Consider the following 26,259-nt stretch of genomic DNA (forward strand, 5'->3'; position numbering starts at 1 on the left):
GCCAGAGAAAAGGCACTGAGTACACGTCCAGATGTGTGTCTAATGTACACATGTTCAGGGCCACAGACCGAACACACGAAAAAGCGACTGCCTTGCTATGGGGTACAGGGTCGGACTTGCCTGTTCAGGCAGAATCTGTTCTGGTGTGTGTCTGGGTGTTGGTGTGGCAGAGCCTGTCCTGGTGTTTGTGTGTGTGTGTCTGGGTATCAGTGTGGCAGAGCCTGTCCTGGTGTGTGTTTGGGTGTCGGTGTGGCAGAGCCTGTCCTGGTATGTGTTTGGGTGTTGGTGTGGCAGAACCTGTCCTGGTGTGTGTGTCTGGGTGTCGGTGTGGCAGAGCCTGTCCTGGTGTGTGTGTCTGGGTGTCGGTGTGGCAGAGCCTGTCCTGGTGTGTGTGTCTGGGTGTCGGTGTGGCAGAGGCTGTCCTGGTGTGTGTGTCTGGGTGTCGGTGTGGCAGAGGCTGTCCTGGTGTGTGTGTGTGTCTGGGTGTTGGTGTGTGCACTGTACTTACTGTTGTAATAAATTGATTTATTTATTGTTTACTTATCCAGAGATAAAACGTCCTCCTGAATTTGTAGTCACTTCAGAGGACAAAACTTTCTAGGCCCCGAAATCAGTGAGAGAAAAAGTAAGGGTATTGTGTTATTTACTCTTATTTCAATCTGCATATCACAAAGGATTCATCACAGAAACTTGAATGGTGGTTAAGAGAGGACCTTTTATATAAACACACCGCAGACCACTGTGCACCATGAACCGTGTGCATTTAAAAAAAAAATGAATAATGCATCTGGGATGAGGTATTTGTTGGATGATGCAGCGCTAGAACAGTTGTGGTGGTATTAACATTAAGTTTCTTACAAGAATATCGTGAAGAATAATGTGATCAGTGTTTTGTTCCACTGAATAAAATGGAACCTTTTCATCTAAAAATGTATGCAGTAGCAAATGTTTTGATTCCATTATGTGTAATGTATTTCACTTATTAGGGCCTTTTGCTTTCTGGCATTTTAATACAAATAATGTGATAAAAAGAATGTTTTCTAGTTATTTGTACGGCAAATAGTGTGACTCGGGTGTGTATAAGGGGGTGCGTGTGGGTATAAGAGCTCGACCGCGAGATAAACTATATGGGGCTGCTCTCCAAATGTTTCCAGGGCTGCTTTTCATTCCCAGCCCGGCCCTCGTGGGGTATAACATCCACCGTACACCACATGTACTTATAGAGCGCCTGCAAATTCAATTGGGGGACAGTGAGAATTAACCATTAAAACGCACAACATACAATAACACGTGTGAAGATGTGCTGGTATAGTGTATGATAGGTGACTAAAGCAAACTATGAAATTCAAGCAGCGTTTATCATGGTGACCCCGTTTTTCCTCCCCAAAAACACAGAATCCCAAACCTGTGTTATTTATTTTTATTATTTCAAAAAAACATCCCTTTGTACAGCGTTGCAGTATATGATGGTGCTATATAATCCGATAGAAACTGTAAGAGCTCATATACTCATAGTTTATTAATTAGGATTTTAGTGCGCCCAGATTATTTAATTGTGTTAATAATATTTTTTGACTAATATTTGTTGAATTTCCGTATCTCCTCTGGCTTTCTGGTTTTGCAGAACTGCCTCTGTAGTTTCAAGCTGGTACAATTTACCACATTGGCCCCGCTATTTAAATATTATTATTCTGCTTTATTATTTACTGTTTGTTATTTAGAAACATAGAATTTAACATCTGATAAAAGCCATTTGTCCCGTCTAGTCTGCCCATTATTCCCGATATATAGAATCAGACCTTAATCAGTTCTTGGTCTTGTCTTAAATTCAGAATATCTATAGGCATATCCCATAAGTGTTAAAATTCCTTACTTGTTTTAGCCCCTACCACTTCTACTGGAAGGCTGTTCCACTTATGCACCATGCTCTCATTACAGTAAAAATATATAATTTACTATTTATCTATATAACTGCTAGATCTAATCTTACCCAGTACAGAGAGACCAGATTTCAAACCCAAAGAGCTTACTCTTCTGTGCAGTTATTTGCATGGGCAAACAGCTCTGCAATGCTGCGCTTCAGCTCCGAAAGCACGAGTGAGAAATGTGCCCTGACAAACAGCTGATTGTGGCTCCTCCCATGGGGCGGGACCACAGGGGGTGACGTAGACCGGCAGCCTCCCTATAAATGGAGGAAGACGCAGCTTCCACACCATTAGCTCCTGCGCTTCTGATACGCCTGAGAGCTGATATCGCCTGCAAACACAGTCACCATGTCCACGTCTCTGAGAGTCAGTCCCTCCGTGCATGGCTACCACTTCGACACGGCCTCCCGCAAGAAGGCTGTGGCCAATATCTTTGAGGGAGTGGACCAGTACTCCCTGCAGAAGCTGTTTAAGAAAACCGGGGATAAGAAGGCCGAGGACAGGGCCCGGATCATCTTCTGCATAGACCAGGACAATGAGGAGAAAGCGAGGGCTTTGCTGGCTCTGAAGCAGAGAACCCGAGACAAGATCATGCAGTTCCTTAAACTCAGGAAACTCCCTCTCAAAGTGATCTGAGTGCCTGTCCCGCAGAGCTGACAATCCAATACCTGAAAACAGTAATCATGATAGACTGATCTGGAGAAATGCAATCTTCAACTGGTCTGCAGAGCTTACATTCCAGTACTGAGATACTGACCCAGAGGGGTTTCACAATCACGTCTGAAGACACCGTGACTACCCTGGTGAGTTCATGAGATTATCCCAGGGTGAAAAGAGTGATGCCCTTGAGAGACTGTTCCAAAGAGCTTGCAATCCAATCGCAGGGCAGCAGCTGATGGGGCAGGAGAAAGATGTGCTGGCCACAGGCCCTCGTTGAAATCACAGGGCAACAAAAAGTAGTGCTCCTGGGAGACTGTTCCAAAGAGCTTGCAATCTATTTCCAGGACAGCAGAGGAGTGCCATGAGAGAGCTGATGTCTTGGAAGATGATCTGGCAGCGCTCTACAGATACTTGAATTTGGGACTGCGGCAGGGACCGGTGCCCTGCACAACCCCTTAGCAGGAGACGGGGTAGACAGCCTGTTTGTGCCAGTGGTGCCAAGGCAGTGAGATGGGTGTAGAGGACTGGACATTTCATGAAGAATATTACTTTCATGTGATCTGGTGCTGTACAATGGAACGCATTAAGCTATTTATTTGTATGATGAATATTAATAAATTGAATAACTTTTTTTATACAAACAAACATTGCCTTGGTTCTTTAATGTATTAATGCGTTTATCATATGAGGGGTTAAACTGTTTTGCAGTCCGTTAAAATGTGGAATAATTCAGGTAACATACATTGCAAGATTTCATACTTCCCCCAAACTGATGAAGGCGATGCAATAAACCCCCTGAAAAAGCATTGCGGGGTGCTAGTGGCATTAGCGGTAGGAAGAGGGGGGGGTTCTGCCAGCTTACAGATCCCCGACCTAAAGTATTGGCTACAGATCTAGAGACCCCATCTCCAGAAGGATATTGGTACATTGGAGAGAGTCCCAAGGATTTCTAAAATTGTAAATGGTTTGCAAGATAAATATCAGGAACGACTTAAGGGAATTCAGAGGAGAGAAGAGATAGAACCATTTAAATAGTTAAAAGATTTAACAAAGTACAGGGGGGAAGTTAATTTCAGAAGAGTAATGTTAAAACAAGAGGTCATCATCTCAAACTAGAGGGTCAGAGGTTTAAATGTAAAATAAAGATGTTTTACGGTACTTTACTGAGAGGTTAGTAGATAAATGGAACAGCCTCCCATCAGAGGTGGTAGAGTCTAATATAGTAAGAGAATTTAAACATTCGTGGAATGGGCATAAATCTATCCTCAATCTCGGACAAGACCAAGGACTGATTAAGGGTCTTAGTCTATGATTCAGGAAAATGAGCAGACTAGATGGGCCAAATGGTCCTTATCTGCCAGAATAATCTGTTTCTATGATTATTGTAGAGCAGGAATTGAGGAAAGTGTTAGACGGGCGCCTGATCGGGTGAAAGAATGCGCAGCGACAATGGACCAAACAATTCTTGTCGAGTGTCACATTTCAAGAGTGTTACACATAACAAGCAATTCTGGCACACAATGGTAAAAGTGACCCAATTGGGGGGGGGCATTTTATTGGTTGCTATAGTGATTGCTTTTTTTTCTTACCCCTCACTAACCCTAGATATTAGTGTTTTTTTTTGTTTTTTTTTACTGTACTGGACATCTGCCCAAATCTATAGGTAGAATCCCTACCCTTTGAATTGGGGGTAAAATAAAAAGACGGATTAGAGCAGCTGGTGAGATTAATGCCCGATCAGCATAACGATCGGTTCCAGCTCATCGTTTTGGGCTATCGTTCTAGAACATCATCTGGTAAAGTGAAGCACATCTGTTTAGTAAAGACTTGATGTCCTAACAAATGTTGACTCTCTACAGGATGGGAACGAGGGAGATAATACAGAGTACAGCATATCTTTGTTATACCGAAGGAACGTCATCATATGAAATGAATTTACTGAATTACACGAGGTGCTCGGCCAACGTGAAGCTCAAGAGTGTCCCAAGTTTATATTTCGTAGCAAATGATGAGGGTTTGATTCAATACGTGAAGTTAGGGAATGGAAAGTCGATGGGAGGAAGCCATTATATCATACGCTGCCAACAAAGTCCCCGGTGCCTTACACAGCGGGAGTTCTACATGATAATGATATATTGACAGATGACCAGTAATGGGAAGTCAGGGTCCTGACCACTAGAGTTTAGAATCTAAAGGAAATTGAGGAGGATCTCTAAATAGAACGTCGGGATAAAGATCTTCGAGTCTGCTGCCATCCGTACCATGCCCATCATCTAATTTATAACTCTGTAACCCTGCCCATCATCTAATTTATAACTCTGTAACTGTGCCCATCGTCTAATTTATAACTCTGTAACCGTGCCCATCATCTTCTTTATAACTCTGTAACCATGCCCATCATCTAATTTATAACTCTGTAACCGTGCCCATCATCTAATTTATAACTCTGTAACCGTGCCCATCATCTTCTTTATAACTCTGTAACCGTGCCCATCATCTAATTTATAACTCTGTAACCGTGCCCATCATCTAATTTATAACTCTGTAACCGTGCCCATCATCTAATTTATAACTCTGTAACTGTGCCCATCATCTAATTTATAACTCTGTAACTGTGCCCATCAAACTGTTCCGCTCCAGGCTCCTGAATCAGCAAAACGTGTCCTAACATTTCTTCCAACTAGTAATGTGTTAAATCTTTAAAGTATTTCGATTTTTCTATCATATCCCATCTCTCTCTCTCTTGTCTTCTCCAGGTTATGCATGTTGAGAAATGACGTAAAAAGGCTACTATTCAGATTGCAGGATAGAAATGATCAGGGAAGACCAAGAGATCTCAATATCTACGGCATGGAGGAGAGAAGAGAGAGAGGAGATGTGAGAGAAGGAAAGTTTATTTCAAAAATGTTAGAACAGGTGATAGTCTAAAACTAGAGGGTCAGAGGCTAACATGTAATGTAAGGGCTATTTACTTTGCTAAGAGAGTGGTAGATATATGGAACAGCCTTCCAGCAGAAGTGCTAGTGGCTAATGCATGGGATGGGCATACAGCTATCCGGCGAGTAAGGATATGGATTGTGAACGTCTCTGGTGCGTAGGCTCCCAGGGTGGTTTGTTTAACTGGGATTGGTTGCCCTGTAAACTGATTGAAAGGCTTGATAACATCGTCCGTTGAGCCGGTATCACCGGGTGTGACTGTACGCAGCCACTATAGAAACTCACATTGTAGCCACAACAAAAGGACGCGAAGCCTTCATTATCACAAACAATCAAGGTGTCGGAGAAGTGAAACCCGATCTCTGAAAGCCTTCTGCTGGACGCTCCAGCCTGAAACTCTACCCCTTAAATAAAAAGGTGAAACCTCAATCATCTTCTGAATGCTATTTCCTGCCCCCCACCAAGATTTAACCTCATAGTCATCCAAAAATGGACACTTTGGTATTTCCTGCTCCCCACCAAAAAAAGCCAGATTACCGCCAGCCATGTTCCCCCACGTGTATGATAAGAACAGAATATATCATGATGATGATGATGATGATTATTATTTATATAGTATTTTTTAATAAAGTCTCTCATTTGTTTAGAAAGTGCCAACAAATTCAGTAGAATTGCTGAACGGCCATGATTATTGCTCATGTGCAGAACATTGATTATTGCGCATGCACAGAACTACTCCTTTTGGTCCAGCAGCTCCTCCAGACCTTATTCCATCAGTACCAGGACGATGATTACTTATTACTCTCCTTGTCTTTCTGTTCCTTGCAGGTTTTCCGCTGTGATATAGATGTATGAAGATAACGAGCACGCGTTTGGCCCGGATGCTCCGTCAGAACCTGGTATTTGCCTTTAAGTGGTTTGGATTCCATGAAATAAATCTACCACATCACCTAGAAATAATATAGTAGGAAGGCGGAATTTACGAAGGATTAAAAATGTAAGTGTAGCTGCCAATTCTTTTAATTGGGTTAAATATGTGAAATTTGCCGTATCCGTGTTCTTTCCTGAAGTTCCTAATATAACTCTAGACCAGATTCGCCTAAAGCCTATTCCAATACATTTACATACACAATTTACATAACAATATATAGCATTTTATTGTAATCTTTATTGTATATGTGATATTACAGAAAATCTGCAAATATACACCCCAGTTTGGGGTCATTTAGATATTTACTTGTTTTTTAAAGAAAAGCACGTTTTGTCCATTTAAAATAACATGAAATGGATCAGGAATCCAGCGCAGACAGGGTTAATGTAAATGACTGTTGTAGCTGGTAACGGCTGATTTTTAATGGAATATCTTCATAGACGCACAGAGGCCCTTTATCACTCCCATCACTCCTTTGTCACTCCCATCACTCCTTTATCACTCCCATCACTCATTTATCACTCCCATCACTCCTTTATCCTTCCCATCACTCCTTTATCACTCCTGTGTTCCAATGGCTGTGTTTGAATATTGACTATTATATCTTATGTATACACGCTTTACGTTGGCATTCTTGATGTTTAGACCTATAGCCCCATAAGACCCCGACCCTGCACTATGGAGAAAATAAAGACACAAAAGCTTTATTCATAACCCCAATGACCAGCCGGACATAAACCATAACTCTTTAAAAACCCCGTCAGCTGCTGAGCCGTATGACCCGGTAGCCAGCTACTCCACACACGTGAACCAAGAGTCCTAGTCCTTCCCATACCGATCAGGACGCACCAAGCCAAGTCCTTTTGGGCCAGCACCAGGATCATGAACTGTAGAAGTATGGCCTATGGCTTGATATATGGAGTATGGGGTGCTGTCAGCCAGTGGCCCACCGGGCATTTGCCTACCGTGCCAGATGGCCAGTCTGGGAAAAGTTCTACCAACACCCATAACAGGGGGATGGCGGGTGGGAAAGGTTTGAACTGTACCCACTTCGGGAAGGGAGAGAGAACCAATTGCAACAATGTTGCCAGCTCTCCCAATAGGAAAGTAGGATGCTGACAAGCACCTCCGGCCCGGGCCTTCCCTATTGGTCATTTATGGTCCCGCAATGGATTTTTTTTTTTATTATATGCTTTGTGAGCCAAGAAACGCTATTGCCCCTCCAAGGACATCTTAGTAGGTTGTGAGAATCGAATGTTCTCCATGATGTCGTAATTTAAGGTCCCAAATACAAGTTCAAGTCGATTCCATCAAATTATTCACATTCTTTCTGCTCTATTTATAGATTTGTTTGTTTTTCCTTTTTTAATGTTTACTAAGTGCCCAAAATAGCTCTTCCCAGCTGTGTGTGGCCCGGGGCTACTGCATTCACCCCTTCGCCGCCAGATTAATGTCGGGTTATTTGTGTGAAAGAATGTGCTTCCTTCATTTAAAATAGTTCCATAGAGCTGGAAATCCCCGGACCATAAAAGGTATCTGTGTGCCATGAAAGAGGCGTTCATAAGGGGACACATACGGTACTTACCCCCCCCTTAACGGGGCCAGACCCTTCAATAACATGGAAGACTCACGAAACACTCACCAAAGGGAAAGCAGTAATAGAAGTGGGGCGGAAAAAAAAAGATGCAATCATGTATCCCCTTGCTATGTTTTGTGCTATATAAGTGGAACAGCCCCCTAGCAGAAGTGGTAGAGGTTAACACGCTAAAGGAATTTAAACATGCATAGAATACGCATATGGCTATCCTGAATCCAAGATAAGACCAACGACTCAAAAAGCAGGAAAATTGGCAGACTAGTTGGCCCTAAATCTACTGCCATCCAGGTTGGTCCCAGCCTACGCTTACAAATCATATGGTGGTGAAGAATCCACCGGTGTTTTTATGATAGTGAGAAGGCTACAGGCTCGTACCTCCCAACAGTGTTATACACATACACATATTATGAGACTGGAGGTGACGTGACCTGCGGATAGCTATTTATTTAACTATAAATAGCTAACTTCCTAGAAATATATGTACACATTTCATTTATAAATAGATTTTCTGCTGTTTTTGTACCGTTAGAGGTGTGAACACTGCGATACACACATACCTGGCAGCCATTCCCAGCTCCCAGAAAAGAGGGACATCGGGGCATGAAAGAGACAGAGCTTGTAGGAAACCAGAAGCGGATATGTTCCTGATTACCGGTATTTTTAAGCCTTTAGAGACTTTGCTGAGTCAATTCACTGGCCAGGTCGCCCACCTCTTTACATACATACATACATACATACGTACATACATACATACATACATACATACGTACATACATACGTACGTAAACTCATTTTCAGACGTGTTTACACGCTTATTCTCCCACATGTATATATACATGCATACACACACCTAAATAGCACAATGTGATGTCTTACATTACATACAAACCCAGCGCTGTCTGAGCCTGTCCTGATAATCTGCAGTCACATCCCCTTACATTACATACAAACCCAGCACTGTCTGAGCCTGTCCTGATAATCTGCAGTCACATCTCCTTACATTACATACAAACCCAGCACTGTCTGAGCCTGTCCTGATAATCTGCAGTCACATCTCCTTACATTACATACAAACCCAGCACTGTCTGAGCCTGTCCTGATAATCTGCAGTCACATCCCTTACATTACATACAAACCCAGCACTGTCTGAGCCTGTCCTGATAATCTGCAGTCACATCCCCTTACATTACATACAAACCCAGCACTGTCTGAGCCTGTCCTGATAATCTGCAGTCACATCCCTTACATTACATACAAACCCAGCACTGTCTGAGCCTGTCCTGATAATCTGCAGTCACATCCCTTACATTACATACAAACCCAGCACTGTCTGAGCCTGTCCTGATAATCTACAGAGATTATTTTAAAACAGATACAAAAATAAACATCTGGCAGTTGGCGCCTATTAAACACTGAATATGATGGGTCTATATTAATAAATAAAAATATTGTTATTCAAATCTGGGCTGACATGACCCTCTGAAAGTTATCACTGTCAGATACTAGCCCTGAACATCTACCGCTAGGAAGATCTCATCCATTTACTATGATCCTGGCAATAATGTGGCAGCTGACCTATGCTTTGTAATAAGTTCCGGGATCTCTGTATCCTGATGTTGCGTAATAGCCGTGGGAAGTGGTGCCGAAATGTTTCTGTCTGTTAGCATTAACAAGAACCAGCTTGTTAACAAAAGCATGACGAACAACCCAGGGAAGTAATCCAGCTGCAGAGATTATACAGCGCGTTACTCAGAGCTCCGGATCCCCGCAGCACTCTCCACAAATGTCACTTTCTTGTGCGTAATGAAGAAGTAGGCTATACATTTCAGCTCTTTACCTAGGGTCCAAATCTAATCTAAAATATATACGTACTGTAATGTGGTGGCAGCACGCTGCCTAGATGTTGGGGAACAGACATTTTTTATGAGAATTTAAGAACAGCTGGAGAGCTACCAGTACGCCTGCCAAAAGTCCCAAGATTAGCCAAGGCTATGTCCCAGCTGCTTGCCGACCCTATATTATATGGCGTCAGCATGTGCGGTGTTGGAATTGGGCATTGTGAATACCATTGTGAATTCACGTGTAGAATACCTGGGCCATCACATCTCCCAGAGGGTGACATCACACCTGCATTGTGGTCAGAGTCGCAGGTGAAGTGACAACATGAAGTTGTCCATTGTGGATACGTCTTTTTGTGTCTCGAGGAAAGGATAAATTAACGTGTACATTCATGTGATTATTTATGTTTGTCGCTGAATGTTGTGTATGCGCTCTCAACTGTGTTCACCCTTCTGCCAGTGGCCCATTTAACAAGGGATGCCTATGGAAAATATATATGATAAACGAGCCATCTTGTCCCCTTACCCAGTCTACATGATCTAAAAAGCGAAACCAATGCGGAATTAGCGTTCAAAATATTTCCCAACCTTCTTTTACCCCGTAGTAACTCTACAAGCGTGATATTCCTCTTATCAAGTTAAACACGCAGTGTGTTTGCAGTCAGTGTCCCCAACTCTAGTCAACAGCTCTTGTGAGGGACACTGACGTACCACATTTGTGTAGCTGGTCACTCCTCCGAAAACAAAACAAACGCGTGATTCATTTGGATTTCCAGACAAAGTCTGTACCCGCCAAACAATTCTGCACAATCTGGTTACAGCGAACTCCAAAGGAACAAACACAGAAAGGCGTACGAGTCCCACATTAGTGAAAATTTCCAAAACAGAAGCTTATGTGCCGAAACAAAATGTTACAGGATAAAAAGACGCACGCCATTCATATGGAATATAGCACTTTGTTTTTTTCTTATTTATCCAAATGATTTCTTGCTTTCGCTGCACTGATAGGGCTTAATACAGATACTCAGCGCAACAATCAGAGTTTTATTAATACAGCAGTAACACAGAGCTTCAAGGATGATCAGCTGAATCTCCCAAAATGTAACAACCTGCGCTTAGCACAACATTCCCCTTATTACCACAAATTCAGGCCTTCCTCTGTCACCGTCGCCTGTCAAGGCATAGCTCCCAATACGTTTTTGTGGGACAGTGCTGACTTTTTGTATTTAGCGGCCCCACGTTTGCAGGCAGCGGGAAGCGTTGGGTGGCTGGGGAGATCCGCCGATCTCTCCTGACCAGCTCGGGGAGATGAGGAATCAGTGGAGGTCTCACAAGGAGTGCAGTGAGCTACAAAGAATAGCCCGAGGGACTTACGCTTCTCCGTTGAACAAAAGGTGCCAGAGTATAGGGCCACAGTGGACACTAGACTTGGGCGCCATGTTCGTCTTCGAGAAAGAAAAAAACCTTCATATTCCAAAAATATTCGTCCGTTTCTTTTAGGGTGAATATTCGTGTACATTTGTTTTTTCTTTTTTTTCTAGCAGGGGTTAATACGGGGCTAACGCGATAAAAGTACGCAGCATCTTTTGTACCAGGATCTATAAGAGCGACTCTATTGGTCGCCGGCAGGGGCCTTCACTACAATCAAACAATGAAGGGCAGCTGTTCAATAGAATCCTATCCATACTTTACAATGTCTCCGCATTTAGGAGCAACCTAAATAATCTAGACTTTTTTGAGGCCCACCAAGCCAATTCCAAAATGTTTTCATGAGACTAGTTATGTCGCAATGGCATCAAAAGACTTGGCAAAGCCCTGTACACATTATGCTCTGAGCAATAAACTCTATGCGGAGGGCATTAAAGCCCACCACAAAAAAATTGTTGGCAGAAGATAATTTCTGGAACGATACCAAAGGTAGGAGAACGTCAACAATTTGGGGCAGACCATTATTTTCCCCTGTCATATTTAGTGTTTATTAATAACTTTGTCATGAAGATGGTCTCCCCATCAGTCTGGGCTGCATGTGGCAAGGAGTTGGTCTCCTTCCCGTTCTCCGAGGTGTAACACAAAGAGAGGAAGGTTAGGCTCTCTACATTTCCTGTTACAGCTCTGTCCTCTATTGTCCCAGGGAAGATTATTGTCCCTGACAGACGCCATGCGAGAGTCTGGCGGTCTCCCTGCCGCACCACCCAGTTCTTGTTTCAGTATAATCCTTAAAAGCCTCCGGAGGCCAATAAAGATATACATAGACACTCATTGTATCTATGGCGTTCAAAGAGAAACTCAACGTTATTATAGAGGTCAATGGGGCCAACAGGAATATTCAACGCACAAAAGAAGTCATCTAGTGTCAAAATGAGGTGTACTCATATAGGGAGAATTAGCCATTATCAGCATTCAGACACGGCTACTGCATGCAATGCACAATACTCATTGTCTAGAACATACTAAAATTGAAATGGAATGCGTAGAAACTCTTCATTTATGTATCAATAGCGTGATATAACAATTCTTCAAGCTCAGCGTAGAGGAGTTATCCCTCTTCAGAGCAGAAAGCTGGTTCCGCTAGTATTTAGTACCCCTTATGGATTGTGGTCATGATTCTGAATACTGAATACACCAAGTAGCCAATCACAATCCAGATCTGATTTTAACCATATTAGCTATTTTTTGCAGCAACAATCTTATTAAATCCTTACAGTGTTGGTTCATATTACCACAGATATATTTCGCATTAATGTGCAACGTAATAGTAACTGTATTAACCTTTACAACATCTTGTATTTAGTTTAGGTCCAGAAATGGTGAGAAGACTAATGGTCCACATTAACGTCATGTACTTTTTTGGGGGCCCCTAGACTGATTTATCCATTAGATAACCATTCTGTGAATGTGGTGATGGCCAGGTTCTATTAACAGCACCATTATACTGTATTTGGACTTCGAGGCTCCCCGTGATGGTCAGGGGAGATCAGAGGATGTCCCCAACTAGGCCTTCATCCCCACTGCCTACAAAAGCTGGATAGTGGGGCTGGTCGGCAGTACTGTCCCATGAAAGACTGGGCAGTTGGGAAGTATGCAATGCACTGTGTTATGCTAAAAACTGGGTTTGACAATGGCTTTTAAGGACCTTCGCTAAACATCTCTGCTACAGTGTTTGATATCAGAATATTTTAACGCATTCATAATATTAATACATACTATTTTATCAGTTTTATTGCATATAATCAGTATGGAATATACTGGTTCCCCATGGTGTGTGCCCAACAGGGTGATCTGCCTCCAGTGACACGGAAGAAACAGAATACGCTGCTGTTAAAGTCCCGGTATAGTTATCCCTCTCTTTTACAAGGCTATTAAGATACTACAAATCACTGCACTTTACGCTCATTATCAGGAGAGAGATGGGAAGGGACACCCGCACACCGACACCTCCCCAGAAAGACAAATAAGAACTGCAGCGTTAGTCTGGCTCTCTTACCCCAGTGGGGTTGGGCTCTAAATCAATAGGAAAAAAGTATATGACTTACTACTTGGATCAAACTAGTCCAGATCATTGTGTGTTTAACCATGTGTGTTCACATGAATAATGCCGCCTAAAAATGATTTAAAGTGGTAAATTATAAAGAATAATTAAAAATGGTTAACTATAAGAATAAAATGTTTCAGATGATCATAAGGATGAGGCTCTGCTTAGCTCATTTCTGTCTGTTGTGCCGGCCTGGACTGACCATCGGGCAAATGCCTTCGGGGCTGCCCTATCCCTAACACAGTATTAGCGTGAACATTAACGTATCCAAAACTTCTGAAGCTTCTAATAATAAAACCGTGAAAGGGTGGGGGATACGGCGTAAGTGCGGCCTGGGGATAAAGGTATAAGCGAATTGCTCATGTAAGAGTCATAGTGTAAGCAGGAGATTGCAGGGCGGTTTAGACCAGCCGCACACCCCCTCTGGTCTGCAATACCGGCAAAGTGTGTGCACACGTGTGACGTGGGACAGGATGGGGGAAACCCTCTGACTAATAGTAACCTGGGATGGAATTTCTTCCTCATGCAATTTACAGGCTGTGGGATCAGATTGCGTGCATACTGTGTTATAAGGACAAAGAGTGCAATATATATATAAATACTGTATAATATATATATATATATAAACATACCATGTACATATATATATTTGTTAGAAGCTTATATATCTAGGGAGACACCCACACATTTACATAGAAACATACATTGCCGTACGAGGCAGCCCTGGCACTTTAAGGCCAGCGACCGCCTAATGACATAAGTGTGACCGTCGGCTGTATATGTGCAGCTGCACGTTATGATTTCATGCTCACATCGTTTGCAGCCGGCATACTGAAGCTGGCGGCCACACATTACAGCCCCCGATCTGCTGCTCTAGATGGGGCACCGATGGCCAGCAGCGTCACTGGGCACTAGCCAGGTGCCAGACGGCCAGCCCCCGCCTGGAAATATATACTATACATGTCCTCAGTGTCAGTAGTTTCTCAGAAAGATTTTTCTGCGTGTTTCTGCAGTCTTTACACAATCCAATACCAAGCACTTTTCCAGTGGCAGACAACTACAGTAATGTGTGAATGTATTAATTATTAACAGAAATGAATACCAGGAGTGCTCATACGCCACGTCTCTGGACTTTACAGAGACAATTTGTAGGAGAGAGTAAGGGTTTTAGGAGAAACATAATACATTTTATTTTATTACTCATTCTCTGTCGTTGCACATTATTATTGTGTCTTTTATGTCTGTAGAACACTGTGACGCACTCATACCCAGCGAACATTCTTTGTTCCCGGAAAAGGAGAGCACCAGAGGAAAGTCCTAAATAAAGAGGGACACTTGAGAAGTAGTACAGATTATTGGAGGCAGAGAGCGCTGGAATACGATGTCATATTGTGCCAAGAGGCAGCTGGCTGAGAGATCGGCATGCTGGCGGTGGCACAACTTTCAACATCTTGCTGCTGACTCCTCTCTCTAGAGGTCAGGATGGCGGAGGGACCCTTACAGCCACAGACCCCCTCGTGTAAAGTGGGGTCGGATGGGGCCACTGTTAGGCCATTGGTTTACTGTGTTAGTCCTACACAATCACAAATCCATTTTATTAAAATCCCTTGTAACTGATTATTGTTGTTTTGTGGACGGGCTGACCTGACACTCAGTATTTAGAGACCTAGACATGAAGCTGTTAGCGTATCGAGTGTTTGTGTACTTCTGAATGGCCAAATATTTATTTGTTACATTTGGTTCCCAAGAGGAAGTGACAAGGAATGGGAGTGGGAGGTGTGGATTTTATTCCTACCCGGAAGATTAGTTATAGCCTCACATCCTTTTTTATCTATCCCTTGGCCACCTACTCACTAATCCCTGCACTGAATCATAAAGCAAACCTCTTAAAGAGACCCAAATATCCGAATCAGAGAGGGCTATCCTCAGTGTACCCCAGATACCTGATCTAGTGATCTATGTTTGTGACGTCTCTCCTCTGCTCACTCACACTCAATCATGGCTTCTTTGAAGACCACTGAATCAACGTACTTGGAGTTCAGGATGTGCTTCCAGCCTTATTGCAAATGCTTATTAAAATAGGAGAGATGCACGAAAATATTGTAAGAAAAACACAGCCCTAAGCTCTGTAGAAATGTACAGCGTGTTCCACTCGTGGAGAGCCACCCTAATCTCTCAGAGCCCAGAAGCAGTGTCCTTTGGGAAAATGTTGCATCGGATTTACAGATGTGACGAATTTTATCAGTTTCTCAAATAACGGGTAAATGTTTGGGTACAGCGCATAAAAACACCATGGGGAAAGTCATCTTGGCAAAGCTATTTAGACAACTTGTACAGCATAACGTAGAATGTAGGTATAGGATTGCCTTTAACCATATAACAGAATTTTTTCGTTTTTTTGTGGCCCTCACCTTGGTTCGTTTAGTCCTTAAAGGGGAACTTCCACCATATATTACGTATATCCTTTAGTTATTTACCTGTGGTTATAAATATACAGTATATATATATATATATATGTGTTACATTTGTCATAAGCAGTAACTTTATCATTTGTTAGTATTTTACACAGAAATCTACCTACCCATGATACTTTGTTATTTGTGAAGCTAGTTCTCACGACTTGGAAGTCTCTTAGATATCAGAATGTTGTACCAATTGCGTCACACATGATGCAGCGTGCAATGTAATTATAACTAATGATGTCACAAATGGCGCTGATGTCCTTACACGGGTCATGTTAGAAACACAGCACATGGCACTTCTGACCCTTAGTATTTGGATTTTGGATTTACTGCATATAAGTCACACTGGGAAAACAAGAACTTAGGACACACATGTAAGTTTGCCAACTGTTCTTCTTCAACTAACTAAAGCCTATATAGCACACCTTGCTAGATGCCCTACACACGATACAAATAGAACAGAAAACAAGATAGGGGAGGGTAGCTGTAGCCTTAACAGCGTTTAGCAAACCTTAATTCATCTATCAAAACTACCTCTAGTTTGTGCAATGTGTCTAATTGTTTTAAAGGCATTTAGTTTAACAGAGAGACTGAAATATGGTACAACTACCATTATCGAATAGATATCCCTTCTCCATACCCCATCCTCACAAAGGTGGCCTGGGCAACTCAACAGAGAATAAGACACATTGATATAGTTATATTGGTCCAAGAGGAGTCTTTCATTAAAGTTTATTATTTAGCCAATACAGAAAAATATGTCACATAAGCTTTAAGGACCCCAGAGGTCTCTTCATTCTAGCTCAAGAATAGACCTCTGAAGTCCTGAAATGTATTCTACATCTTTTCCGTATTGGCTAAATGTCTACTGACCAAAAACTCCAACTTAAAAACAGGAGGAAGATGACTTAAAAGGTAATAATAATCATGGAAGTCCTTCAAGAGGAAATTAATGTGGCTGCTCTCATATGCATAAGGTAGGTTGGGTTTACAATGTATATACACAATTCCCTTCTCTTCTGTTTCAAGCACTGCACTCTCCTGGACAGAGTGTTCTGATGTTCTTCTCGGAATCTGTTGGAGCCATTCTCCCAGCTTAGGAGTCACAGCCCCGAGTGCTCCTATGACCACAGGGACCACTTTGGCCTTCACTCTCCACATCTTCTCTAGTTCTTCTTTCAGGCCCTGATGTTTCTCCAGCTTCTCACACTCCTTCTTCCTGATGTTGCTGTCACTTGGCACCGCTACATCAATCACCACTGCTGGTCCTATTCTACTACTACGATGTCTGGTTGATTGGCCAATACCTGCTTGTCCGTCTGGATCTGGAAGTCCCACAGGATATATGGGATATATATATATATTTAAATTTAATCTATAAAGATCATTACATGGATTTATTTAGTGTGTGGAACAATTAAAATGTAGGATCAGGGATCTTTCTTAATATCAATCTTTGAAACACCGGGATCTGTGCAGATCAGAATAACCCATTAAAAAAACTTTATTTTCTTGCCTTCTCTATAGGTTACTTCTATAGGTTACCTGCCTTGTGTGAGACAGATGAAGAGCGGTTGAAGAGACCCTGTGATGTTTCCTGATCAGCCCGGGGAGATGTACAGTTGATGGAGGTCTGTGCTGCGGCTGCATTGTTGAATTCACAGACGGAGCAGTAAGTGCCTTGTCATAAATCACAGCGTATTTACATTATATCGCTCCTAGACTCCATCTAAAAATAAACCGCTGACCAGCAAATAGTCCTCAGGAAGCCAATGCACAGTGTTTTGTTTATAACCTTGGCAGCAAAATCACGACTCCCTATACACGAGATAACTGGATTATCTTTAACAAGCTGCTGGGGCCGGTGAGACTAGAGAGGTATAAATATCTGCAGCATCGGCAGAAAATTATACCATCAACCGAATTCCCGTATTTCACAATATTCCAAATGGTCAAGGGGGGAGCTTTTGGGGTTGGGCGGCTGGGGCAGATCTTTATTGAGACTTTTTATGTGGTTTATTGATTGACTAACGGAGTACTGCATTTATTTTACACTACATTCATTTATAGAGCGTCAGCGGATTCAGTAGCCCTAATATAAAGAGTAGGGGGGCTGTAAAATTAACAAGAACACTAAACATCGGAGCTGTTTAAAAAAAAATAAAATATATATACCGTATTGGCTCGGATATAGGCCGCCCCCGTATATAGGCCGCACCCTAAAAGTTTGGTGCTTTTTTAAAGAAAAAGTTTTTTTTCTTTAAAAAAGCACCAAAAAAAACATGCTGCCACTCTGTCCTCCCTCCCCGAGATATGCTGCCGCTGTCCTCCCTCCCCGAGATATGCTACCACTGTCCTCCTCCCCCCCGAGATATGCTACCACTGTCCTCCCTCCCCGAGATATGCTGCCGCTGTCCTCCCTCCCCGCGATACGCTGCCGCTGTCCTCCCTCCCCGCGATACGCTGCCGCTGTCCTCCTCTGCCCCCCCTCCTCGACTTACCGGAGCAGACTCCCGGGTGTCTTGCGGGGCCGGCGAGGGACATCTACGCAATACGCGTATGCAACTTCCGGTACCGGTACCGGAAGTTGCATACGCGTATTGCGTAGATGTCTCCCGCCGGCCCCGCAAGACACCCGGGAGTCTGCTCCGGTAAGTCGGGGGTGGGCAGAGGTAAAACGCTTAGATAACCTCCCGTGCCGGCACCCCCCCCGTGGGAAGTGCTGGCAGGGGAGGCTGTCTGAGCGTATCGGGGAGAAGGATGCAGGTCCCCTGCACCGCTGCGGGGGATCTGTATCTTAACCCCGCTGCCTGCCCGGCGCCCGGGACTGCATGTCCCGGGCGTCGGGCGCTAGACCCCGAATATAGGCCGCACCCCCACTTTAAAAACTTAAAGTGGGGGAAAAAAGTGCGGCCTATATTCGAGCCAATACGGTATATATATATATATACATAACATATCCATACATATAATGCAATATTTAATAGCCAAATAAGTTGTTTCAAACGGATCAGGACCTCAAATGTCACCGGCTCTCCAAGCCAACATGGATGTGTCACAAGGTCAGATGTTGCAGCTTCTGTTCAAATTAAGCCGTCTATGATTAAGCCATTCAGGTGAAAAGCGTGAGACGTTCACCTCCATTTTGGTTGTTATACTGCACTTTCTGTATTTTTACCAAAATTAATAAAGATTCTGTTTTTATATCCTATGAGACTTACATTGGGTACTTTCCATATGATGATGAAGTGAGTTCACTATCTGCTCACGATATTTATTAGCGCTATATAAAAATTGGACAAAATTTTTTTTAAATACATTTATTGCATAATACCCCACATGAATATGCTTTTTTTTTAAAAGTTTTGGAGGACCAAAACACTCACATATATATCTTTATATCTGTGGATTGGGAGCAGTAAAGGTTTTTTAAAAAAATGTATATACCTAATAGTAGGGGAAAGAAGTGTTGGTACCTGTTTAAAAATGTTTTATTATTTTTCCTTTTTACTTTCTAATTATACAATTAAAAAAGAATTCCCCGTTCTCTCTCATATCTAGAGGGTATACCAGATTTTTTTGATCTTCTCATTGTGATGTCCTATGTATCTGATCACAGCAGGCCTCAGAGCAGTAGGTTTTAGTGCACTAAAAGTGCTACAGTGTAATAAATTATCACTATTATTAAATTATTCTTGTAAAAATTATGACATATGCCCTGAAGAATCTCTTTATTCCACAGAAAAGCTGGTAAAGGTATAAAGTCCGTTCTGAAGAAGCTCCTGCATTCTGGAGACAACCGGTAAAATTCTTCGGCGCGTTCTGAAGAAGCTCCTTAATTCTACAGAAACCTAAGAAAAAATGGCACGTAAAAAAAGCTGAACTCTTGTAGATTTTTTAGTGTTTCAGCCAATCTAGAGACTAAACATGTGTTTTAGTGATGCATCTTCCTCCGAGTTCCGGTAAAATCCCAGAGGATGCTTTCAAATGTAGGAAATCAAGGGAGTAACCAAGATTGGCCAAACTTTTTTGACCTCGTCAGCCTGTCTCTGTCCCCACCTGTCGCCTTCTTCCAGCGCTTCGCTTACACTCTGTCTTGTTATAGGGAAGTGTAACTGCGTAATTGTTAACAGGGAACACCTTGTATCAGCTAAATCGCAGTGTCGGTGTCTTTTAGATAATGACAGGAGCGCTCAAGTGTGTACCAGAAACATGCCGAGAATCAAGAACGTGTGCCAAAAGCCCTAGTCAATGACGTTATTTGCAGAGACATGAAAAAAAATCACAAAGCGTGTGGGAATCATGCATGACATGGGAGCCTGACAAAAGCCGATTGTCCTCGTCACTCCTCTCAGACGACATGTGTAACGGAGTAGGACAATTCACATTGGTTTATGTAATCAAAAATTTACAAAGTATTCAGTAAATAAAAAGCACTCAATTATTCATATGCATAATATAAAAAAGAACAAAACAGCATAACAACGCAATAACGAATACAAATAGAGGTAGAATGGTGCTTTTTAATTTTAGTTAAGATGATCATTATTATTCTTATTCACGTCTGCATTCTCTTAGTGCTGCATTCCATTCCATGTAAGTTTATCAGTTTAGAATCTAGATGATTTTGGTTGTGGGCCTTGTATTAAATTCCGTTGTCAAAAACTTTAAAGTTTCTTGGAAGAACCTGCCAGTAGAAGGGTTTGAACATATTTTTCCGACAGGTTCCATTCCAATGAGATCATGGGTTATTTTCTAGTATGAAGGGTAAAACATCTAGTAGTTTTGAGTTGTCCCGCAGCACTTTATCCGCTGAGGTTCCTCTCTTGGTCACTGATGTCTCCGTGAGCGGTATAATCAGACGTTGTGCTTAGAGGAAGGGTGATGTTGGGACTAAAGCTTGGTCCCCTGGCCTTAAGGCTGGGGATGCCGTCGGGAGAGCCCGAGGTGGTATAGCGTCCCCTAGCAAGGACCCGCTGGGGCACTCGGCACTGTGATGAGTGTTTGGGGGGCTCACCTCTTTTTTCACTTTGCACGGGTTGATAAGCATGTTGCATTCACCTTGGACCCCCTCAGGGTGCACCTTTTTTTTTTTTGCTTCCACAGTCTGGATCACCGATCACTTTCTTCACATTTTGATTAACGCACAACAGAAGAAGAAGGAAGAGCGCGACCTCGGGCTCTCAAAAAAGAAAGGTCTCCCCAACCTGCCTATGATCTATGTGACAGTGCCTTGGAAATGGACTGTCCTGAGAAAAATTGACAGTTTGGAGGTATGCAGCATGGTGGTTGGCAGGAAAAGACACAATGGTCCTTCAACTTCAACCTTTGTCAGGTTGACCATAAAAAACTGCTTGGACGTCAACATGGTGCGATCTAGCTGACTATCTTCACTGGATAAGTCACAGTAGGGGAAAATCTGTCCATGCTTTGGCCAAATATCTCTGTTGCAACGCTAGCAAGTCAATGAGTATCCAGTTCAGAAACCAACCTGACATTATTACGAGACTATTCTTGTCACAGTCAGTTCTTGACAGTAGCAGACACTGCACCCATTCATTCTATAATCTGAACACTAATAGCAGCACATTATATAGGTTTCTTGGAAACATACACTGCCAACAACCCGAGAACCCAGGAAACCATGACTCCCAAAAACATTAATGGTTCTGCCTATTTTCTGTGTTCGTTTTGTATAGGTCTCTATGGCTGTACCTCTTTTACTGACTCCCTAAAATAAAAAAAGTTAGTTCTTGTTATGGTTTGTAATGAAATAACACATTTTATGCTACAAATAAACACAAAAGGATTAAAAAATGATGAATACCTATGCTTCTTTTCCTTTTCTTACCTGTATGAGTTAAGTTCTGCCCCTAGTAGTGTGATTTACCAAAATTAAAGCTTGTGTTTCAATATGGGCATGAATTTTTCCAAATCCTGGATTTTCCACTTAATCAAATTTTCACTGAAGCTTTATAACAACCTAATTTTACAGAGAGCCGTTTGTGGCAGTTCCCTGCAATATTATTATTATTTATATTATAACTCCATCCCTGGACTCATCTTATTATATTTTTATGTACCGTCTTGGGTATAATCCAGTGAACACCAGGCTGTTCTTGTGCACGATATATTTGTTGGTATAAAAGTAGGTTACGCACAACCGCCACTTACAAAGATATAAAATCAAAGCTTTAACTAAGAAAACTTTTGATCTGCGCAATGTATAGAGGAAAATACAGGAACTTTACAGTTCAGCTACACATTTAAGCATAGTAAAGGTACTTATTAAAACTATCTTGTGTTTCGTTTTTAATAGTTTTTATACCTACCCCTCAAAATCTACTAGAATATTTTCCACATTTTGGATGAGTGGTGCTCTCAAGTTAATGTGGAACGCTACTGACATCTAGTGGCCAAGTAGAAAAGTGCTGTTTGTCAAAATTTCTATTTGTTTTGTGTGTGTGTGTGTGTGTGTGTGTGTGTCTTTTTTTGTGTGTTTTGTTTTGTTTTTTTTGCAATCGTTGAGCTATTTCTAAGATGTTTTATAATACGAGTTTCTATAGTATTTTTTCAAACCATGCACAGAATCACTCCTTATGAATGCTTAACAACATATACTGTACACTGTGATGTAATTTAATTTATAACTGTACAGACATCAGAAAGTAAGAAGAGCTCAAGGAACATGCCTGGTGTGCCAAGAGTATATCAGTGGCAAGGCACTGGAAGTCAAGCCGAAATCTAATTTGCGGAATGCCCTTCATGGGAGCTACAGAGGGTGTCTATAAAACCTCTAGCAAAAAAATGCCACTCTAGGTAATATGACACAGACTTCTCTCCCGCTGCTCCTTCTCATGCTTCTTCATTCTTGACCGAAGTCTTTAGGAGGTGCTGTCTTACTCCAGTGACATTCAGCCATTGGTAAATGGCATCAGAGAAAACCTATTTTTTGCATGGTGGATGCAATAGTTGGGATTAAGGGCTCCCCTGGACCCACAGGGAAGCGGGACATGACTGCTTGCCTGGGCCTCCTTTCCCGTTTTATGAGCAAGTGCCATTTTTGCAGGCCTCAAATTGGCTATTGTGTCTTTATTTCAGGACTGGTGGGTGAGTAGGGAAGTCATTTTTTTTACAAGGTTAGAGAGCTAAGCAGTCAAAGCCATGTCATAAAATCGACAATCCCAGCGAAACTTATTGTCACCGAACATAGGGGTGGTAGGCGCACATTAAAGACCTGAATAACAGTGTTGCTTTTCAACAGGGCCAAACCAGTTGATTTTAGATATTGCATAACCGCTACCCCAGTACATGAACAGGAACAAAAGGAAACCAGTTAGAGAGAAACCATTAAATACAAACTAAACAGTAAGGCAAAGCAGGTAAAGCACAATACATAACACAGTTTAACCTCTACAGCCCTAGACAAAACATCACCTAGAACGCACCGTGTGTCATACACAACTTGTTCCTCGACAGTAGACAGTAAAACTTGGCCACAGATTTTCATATGTGTGGGAAACAAACACAATCAATTATTAACACAATAAAGTCATTGTCAGAATTAACACCACAAGTAATACAGTGCATACATTCCCCATTGTTTTCCAATCATCCCCTTGACAATGACGCCCCATTGACAACAAAACCAGTCGGGAAAGAGCCTACCGAGACTCACCTTTCCCACACCAGGTTCTGAGCCACCGACCAGCTCGAAACCACGGACACCAACCAAACCAGAAACATACTATTTCCTATTAACCAACCATTATTCCACCCCCACCTTACACTGACCAGCCCCGCCACTCATGAGAAGACCTTCAATCATCCTACTAATAACAGGGAGGGAGGGTGGGAAAATCAGGTAAGAAAAACTAATTAAAGGTGACGGTCATAAAATGGCTGGACCTCGTTATACAGGACCTCCCAAAGTCCTCTTACTAATATCCCTTAACCCTATTATCCTAAAACCACCGCCTCACCCAGTCATGGCCCGTTTCACTTAGCTACGCTGGTTCCATGGCCTACATTATAGGTAACTCTCAAAGAACCACACTATTCCCTAAAATAATTCTTTAATCAAACCAGATTTAGCCAATTCATATATTCTGTAAGAATGCTTACTTTTGTTATGTAGTCACGTAGGATTAAAGAAGGAAGAGTTATGTTTTCAGTTTCTTTGCTTGCACTCCGGTAATAAGGATTATGGACAAGAAATTATCTTGTCACCATACCAACCACTGGGTTTTATTTTTTAATGTCTGGTACAAATTACTGGAGGGGTTTTGTTCTGACACAGCGTGTTATGTTCAGCTCCTACTGAAGAAAGATTTAAGGGATATCATTAAAAGGAGCATACATTTTAGTTTGGGGCCCACTCAGATCCACTGACACTCCGTTTTTCCCTGAATACACACTATTTTTGTAGAGTTCTGCGGTTAGCCCCTTTAGCGCCAGACGGAACCAGTGTTGTAGAAGGGGGATGCCGCTGCACCAGAGCTGCGGTGGCACTGTAGCTTTGTGTATTCAGCGCATGTTCTGTCCTGAAAAGGACAGTGAGTTATTTAAAGGGGAAACGGACGGGGAGCGCTGCGTATCAAGACCCCGCTCTCACGACCCAAAGGATTCGGATGTTGATGCGAAGAACCAGAGAGTTCCCAGGTATGACTATGTTCGAAAAAACAACTTGATTCATCGTTGGGACCCTAAGCGGCAGCGCTGGGAACATCCCCAGGAATACTCTGTACAGTAGCGGGGCCAGAGTTCCAGAACCGCGGCTGGGTAAACCCGGTTCTAAGGATGGGTAATGAAACCAGGTTTCCCAAATGAGCTCCCTCTCTGTAACCGCCTCCGATTGTGACCCACCACAAGCCCAGTATAACCCCAAAAGAGCAACATGGTGGGATAATAGATGTCCGTACCAACTCAGGTCCACATATCGGTGGGCATTGCTGCGGTTCCTAGCCATGAATTTGCGGCTAGGTCCCGGTTTCTGGCCATGTAAAGCCCCCATAGCCGGCTAGTTGATGGAAGTCTGGTTAGGGCAGGCCAAGACAGGGTTTCCCAGTCACCCTGTGCCCCCATTGAATCCATCATGGCCTCCTCCCAAACTCAAACCTACTCCAATGTGTCCTGAGCCTCAGGGGGTTACTGTGACATGCCGGAAGAATATCTCCTTACCGCTGTGAAATCTTCCTCGTTGGTCCTCCCTTCAATCCTGTGATCAAGCAGGACCTCCTGAAAATCACGAACACTTCACAGAGGATTCTGCGGGATGGTCTACTGCTTATAAGGAATGCAGGGTTAATTGCAGTCCATCTATGATCAGTCACTACGCTGATTGTCCCTGTTAAAGGGTTAATAGTGATAAATGGAGTTAGATGTGCGCCTGGAACAGATTATTGCGGTAGCTCAAGGAATGCAAAAAGGTGAACCGCAGCCGTGCATAATAAAGAGATTTCTGGCAGTTTTAATTATTCTGGCAGCTATTGTGGAATCGTAGAGTTTGTATGTATTCTGGCGTGCCGGTGCGCCGTGAGTGCTGGATTTTGCCTGGACGTTATTATCTGTGTTTTGAGAATTTTGACGGGAAGGAATATTCCTGTGGGATTCGCAGCAATGCTTTCAGCTCACGGTCTAAGGAAGGGGGATTGCGACACCTGAGTGAAGAAACAGCCAGGAAGTCTTTAATTGGGGGCAAAGTTTGAGCAAAAGGGTACATTGCTGGTATGTGAGCTCGTAATGCATGCAGTGGGTAGTTTAACCCTTTTGGAGTTGGTCTGGGAGCATTAATGAAAGCTGAATGGAGTTAACCAATGTTGTATCGAGGCCCATTAGACTACACGGGGTTAACACACCTTCATCTCACTGCGACTAACCTACAACTAAATTTTTGTCTTGGAGCCTCAGCTAAATTAAAATGTTTTTTATACATTTTGGGTATCTGTGTGTGTCAAAAGACTTTGTGTCTAATGTGGCAGACTTTTCATATAAATACATCATAATAGGAATAATTATATTCTGCCCTTCAATATTACATTTTGCCGTTTGATTCGCTGGACTTCATATAGGAGGATTAGGAAATATCTCCAATGTTTGTTAATTTGTGGCTTCTGTACACTAAGGTGCCTTCAAACCTGAGGTAGAGCCTCCATAAGATATGATTCTGACCTCTTAGTGCATCTTGGGGTATGTTATCTCAGATATTGACCTTGTGGGTCTCATATGACTTTTTCTTAATCATAATTGAATAAAAGGTCTGTAGCAGAGATCCCTGGTCATTGTTCCTGGTATCCTTCCCAGGTCCTTCAGACACATCCTTTAGAAGCACCCTGACAGAAGCCTTTAGTCCAAAGGAGTACAAGTTGTTATATTTTA

At 42.6% G+C, this 26,259-nt stretch overlaps 1 protein-coding gene and 1 long non-coding RNA gene across 2 annotated transcripts; both read left to right on the forward strand.

Annotated features, from left to right (window-relative positions):
* Window positions 1-2,228: 2,228 nt before the first annotated feature.
* On the forward strand, window positions 2,229-2,811 carry TCIM (transcriptional and immune response regulator). The gene has a single exon (XM_053462849.1). The coding sequence runs from the start codon at window positions 2,274-2,276 to the stop codon at window positions 2,559-2,561; it is 288 nt and encodes a 95-aa protein (XP_053318824.1). The 5' UTR covers window positions 2,229-2,273; the 3' UTR covers window positions 2,562-2,811.
* Window positions 2,812-17,415: 14,604 nt separating this feature from the next.
* On the forward strand, window positions 17,416-21,303 carry LOC128490788 (uncharacterized). The gene is made up of 3 exons (XR_008353974.1): window positions 17,416-17,554; window positions 19,625-19,684; window positions 20,989-21,303. It is a non-coding gene; the product is annotated as an uncharacterized LOC128490788 (long non-coding RNA).
* Window positions 21,304-26,259: the final 4,956 nt, after the last annotated feature.

This window comes from Spea bombifrons, chromosome 4 (genome assembly GCF_027358695.1).
Source record: "Spea bombifrons isolate aSpeBom1 chromosome 4, aSpeBom1.2.pri, whole genome shotgun sequence".
NCBI classification, from domain to species: Eukaryota; Metazoa; Chordata; class Amphibia; order Anura; family Pelobatidae; genus Spea; species Spea bombifrons.